The sequence below is a fragment of the Anneissia japonica genome, unplaced genomic scaffold, assembly GCF_011630105.1.
Source record: "Anneissia japonica isolate Jap-2015-1 unplaced genomic scaffold, ASM1163010v1 scaffold1826_len1998817_cov189, whole genome shotgun sequence".
Lineage (NCBI taxonomy): Eukaryota > Metazoa > Echinodermata > Crinoidea > Comatulida > Comatulidae > Anneissia > Anneissia japonica.
This window is the reverse complement of record NW_022742159.1, coordinates 580,874-585,606: the sequence shown is the minus strand read 5'-3', so window position 1 is coordinate 585,606 and position 4,733 is coordinate 580,874. Positions and strand designations below refer to the sequence as shown.

General features: G+C 34.0%; 1 protein-coding gene across 1 annotated transcript; it reads left to right on the top strand.

Moving 5' to 3' along the window:
• The first annotated feature begins 1,572 nt into the window (after positions 1–1,572).
• Positions 1,573–4,727, top strand: LOC117118954 (peptidyl-prolyl cis-trans isomerase B-like). Its single transcript, XM_033263695.1, has 4 exons — positions 1,573–1,764; positions 3,274–3,496; positions 3,707–3,826; positions 4,261–4,727. Exons 1-4 carry the CDS (start codon positions 1,705–1,707, stop codon positions 4,479–4,481), a joined length of 624 nt encoding a protein of 207 aa, XP_033119586.1. The 5' UTR covers positions 1,573–1,704; the 3' UTR covers positions 4,482–4,727.
• The last annotated feature ends 6 nt before the right edge of the window (positions 4,728–4,733 follow it).

Here is a 4,733-nt window from a genome sequence, read left to right as displayed (position 1 = left end):
TATGCATATATATTACCCACACTTGCAAACTAATAATGTTAATGTTAGTAATGTGTTAATAAGGTATAATTATTTATGTCAAAGGAAACAAGGAGGCCTCATTCTTTTTTTTCATTTAATAGAAAGCCGCAGGTTATATTGTTATTATAGTGTTAATATTTCATGAAGGTTTGCATGGTGAGTATCAATAAACATATAACAAACTTTCGGTACACCATCTGTAAATAAAGTAAAAGTATATGTTTTTTATTAAGGTAAAAAGCACTGGTTGGTTGTCTCGACGTTTCGGTAAGATTGCTCTGACTGTCATCATGAGAATGATAAAAGATGACTTATGTTGGTCTTAAATAGAGTTAGTAATCGTCGGTGATCTATTGTTTTTCCTTTGAAACAAAGAAGGTGTGAATAGTGCTTGATTGAAGTAGAGAGCTAGGAGTGTCCATAGATCAATTGTCTTCCCATTTGTTGGTTTTTATGATTTTGATTGTTATGGTTTTATTTTGGATGCACCATTGATGTGATGTGTGCCGCTGTTAAAAAAGCTTTTTTCCAAATAAATAATAATAGAGGATTAGCTATTATGTCGGCTGTGTAGAAGCTGTGAACAGTAAATCGGAAAACAAGTAAAGTGGTTAACAATAAGCAAGGTGTAACCGTTCTCCCGCAGTTTAAGGGACAAACCCGGCAGGCTCATAATTCACAGGTTACCATCCCATGCCAATAAAAATGTAAACAAATAAACTGTACGTAAAAATTCCCTGGAACTATCGTAGTGACGGTTTAAGTAGTGATAGCCATATGTCATGACGAATACACTATCTGGTGGAACTGTGTTATTATAGTTTTGCTTATAAATTCCCTTCGAGATTGGCCACATAATTTAACTTTATTGCAATCAATAAAAACATGATTGGATAAAACAAAAAAAACAAACTTTGAACCATTTTAAAATTACTCTCCGTTCAAAAACAAAAACAAAAACAAAAAACAAAAAAAAAAAACAAAGAAAAAAAACCTTCTCCCATGAATATAATGTAGTGGTCCAAAACCACGACCTCGGTGCGGATGCTGGTCCTGTCACGACTGGCTGATCGTGATTTAAATCTAGCTCCTACTGATACATGACCTAAATAATATGCTTGCCACGTATCCCATCCCTTTTTTACTACAGGTATTTAGAATTTCTGAAAGATTAGTACATGATTTATTCGTCAAGAGGAGAGACGATGTTGCCTTCTAAATACTTTTCATCAGAAACACCTCTTTATTATGATCAAATAGGCCTATATTGCTGTGATTGTTTATTATCTTAATATTAATTTTATTTAATGTTATTTTGTTTGTGTCTGTTTTTTTAAAATTTTTCTTATATTTCTTGCTTCTTTTTTCCATTGTGCGGCGCTATAACAAAAGCGTACGTCCCATTGACAAAAAGACAATCTGTTGTTATAAAATCAACAGAGCGTTAAATCTGTTTTGATAATTAGTCCAATCAATGATCGATAAAGTTTAGGTCACGTGTTACCTGCTTACTCGAATTCATTCTGCCACGTTTAAACTGCAATCGCCTTTGATTTGCTGACTCGAACTATGACCCATGAGTATCGAGTTGCTGTGCTATATGTACTGTAGTTCATAACCGGTTAACAGGCAATTTCCTCTGTACATAACAACGCTCGGAAGGCCGAAACTACAAGCATCAACATGACAGCCACGTTTGCATTTCGATTCATTAGTGTATTTTGTTGCCTGGTTTTTGCACATGTAAGTATAGTTTCGCTTATAGTCATACAGGGTATTTCCGTAAGCGCTTTTCAACCAATGACAGGCCTTCCCCAATGTTACAATGTACAGTTTAGCTTCTATGTATTTGAGGACATGAGTTTTATACCATGCTTAAACCAGGGAGTTGTTATCCTTCTTAAACCATGCTGTATTACCGTACACAGTCTGTTCTATGCGACTATGTGGTGGTGGTTGCTTGGTGAGCAATTTCAAAAACTCATTACCCTTAGATAGGCCCTCAAACCAGGGAGTTGCTCAAACTTACAAACCTCGATACATTTATCTCATTAGTTATATTAATGATGATGATGACGACGACGATTGATGATAATGTGATGATGATAAATGATGAACGATGACGTGACGATAATGATGAACATAATGGTGATGATAGTTGTAATAGTAATAATAATTATACTAAATGATAATTGATAATGATATTAATAAAACGTTATTATATCAGATACAGATTTCTTCAATAACAAATAGGCCTAAACAACCTAAGCTAACCTTTGAGTTGAGCAATTGTATGTCGAATTAAATTTTCAAAAGAAAGAAAGAACTATATAAAATATGAACTAAGTACTCAGTTTTATAGATATAATCAATTTCTCATTCTTCTTTTGTGTAAATTATGTGAATAACTTCCATATCATTATCATTATCAATATCATTATTAATTGTCATTATCAATTGTTCCGATGATTATTAAGTATGAGTTGTAATTTTGAGTTTATATTCATTGAGATGGCACCGTTTAGCTGAGCGCTTTTCAGTTATATCATTGTTATATCGCTGTTAATATATTTTCCAGCCAGACAAAGCATATTTTCCCCAAATTTTCCTTGTTTTTTTGGTTCCATATGCTCTGATCGATCATGTTTTTTTTTAATTGTGATTAAACTCCTAAACGTGTGAGGCCTATTGATTATACAGTTAGGCAATAGGCATTATTGCGTTAGTTAGTACTTTCACATAATACTGATTTGATCGTTTGGCCGCTAGGTAGTTTAAGCATGTATTGATTGTACAGTTCCAAACAACCACTAGTAAAATAGTAATACAGGCTGACGTTTAAAAATAAATTCCCAGGAAATTTAAATAACTAAATAGAATAGCGTAATGGTCCGGCACAGATGTGCTATGCTACTAATCTTTAATACGGTGCTCGATATGCACCTTGATGCGCGAGGGTTAACGATAGGCATAAACTGAAACAAATAGGGCTTTCATTTGATTGATCTGACTTCATTTGGAAAATCAAAGCACAAACAATTACATCGAAACGTAGGTAAAGAAAAGAATATAATAGGCCTAATAAAAAATGAAAATCAAAATAGAAAATATATTGGGATTTCCCAGGATAATCCTATAAAGACTGAAGGCATATTTCCATTGGGGTACGTCCAATACTTAATACGCCTTCCTTATTTTATTTCTTGATTGATAATGCTAGGCCTACAATTGTTTCCCCACCCATCTATCCAGGCAAACCCAGCTGATGACGGCGTAGAAGCACTAGTTACCAAAAAAGTGTTCCTTGATATCTCCATCGGAGGAGAAGACACGGGTAGAGTCGTTATCGGCTTGTTTGGTAAAGTAGTTCCAAAAACAGTCGAAAACTTTGCAACACTTGCAACGAAACGTGGAGTAAAGGAAGGCTATAAGGGTAGTAAATTTCATCGAGTTATCAAAGATTTTATGATTCAAGGTACGTATACATCATCGACTTTACTTTTAATAACTTCTATCTGCTTAGTACAAATCATATATATGCATCAGAATATGAAATTGAACAATTATACTAGGCCTATTTTAATTAAAAGCATAATAACAGAATGTCTAATGGATCATACAGATGAACATTTCTTTTCAAAGATTTTACATTCATTACTCATTAATATTATTTTTTGTCTTGAAGGTGGCGATTTCACCCATGGAAATGGATTTGGCGGGAAAAGTATATACGGCGAAAAGTTTGCTGATGAAAACTTCGACCTAATGCATTACGGGCCAGGATGGGTTAGCATGGCTAATTCAGGTACAATACATTAGTTGCTTTTTATCTAAACGACTGTGCTTCCAGAAAACTGCCAATGCATATCTGAGATAGAGTACTAATTATTCCTACAGGGGACTAGATCTGCTGAATACACCTTTTCGGAGTATCAATTAATCTTAACAACTGACCAATCAGAACAGCGCCACAAACACGCGTGCGTCTCACAAACGCACGTGCCTTGTCCCACAAATTAAGAAGCATCAGTTTATTAGAAGAACTATTTTATTTCATTTGCATTTCTTACTATAAAACAATTACTAAAACAGCTCCTTATATTTTTAACACAATTTTATAATAATTTACCTGCGTTATACATTTTCCGTATTTCAATTACTGTACGGTATTTAAATTATTTGTTATAATCATACTTAGGCCTACCAACCATCATTTTAATGTTCATGTTTATATTGCAGGCCCGAACTCCAATGGTTCCCAGTTTTTCATCACAACTGTTAAAACGTCTTGGCTAGACGGGAGGCACGTAGTATTCGGGAAAGTTATCGATGGAATGGACTTAGTCAAGAAAATAGAAAATATCAAAACGGATGCAGGCAATAAGCCATATAAAGATGTTATTATTGTTGATTGTGGTTTGTCGGAAGAGGAAGGGTCATTCGTCGTAGAGAAATCTTAAGTTTAGGCAGCTTTGCCTAAATATGGTCATCACATCACATGATGTCCATACCCACATCATGACTATATATGGGCATACAACATTTTTTTTTTTAGAAATTTGATAATCCTGAAAAAGCTTTGAACATAGGTGTATTTTCTAAACAAACACGCATATGAATTATAATGTAAAAAGGTTAATAATCGGGTCATTAATATTTAATTTTAGGTGTATTGAACATGTTTGGCTAAGCCTATTTTTATGGTGTGACGC

Excerpts from the sequence above, each read along its gene's own strand:
- LOC117118954 (XM_033263695.1), top strand. The coding sequence starts at position 1,705 with ATGACAGCCACGTTTGCATTTCGATTCATTAGTGTATTTTGTTGCCTG. Across the intron at positions 3,497-3,706 it reads CAAAGATTTTATGATTCAAG|GTGGCGATTTCACCCATGGA; the intron begins GTACGTATACAT and ends TTTGTCTTGAAG. Across the intron at positions 3,827-4,260 it reads GGTTAGCATGGCTAATTCAG|GCCCGAACTCCAATGGTTCC; the intron begins GTACAATACATT and ends TTTATATTGCAG.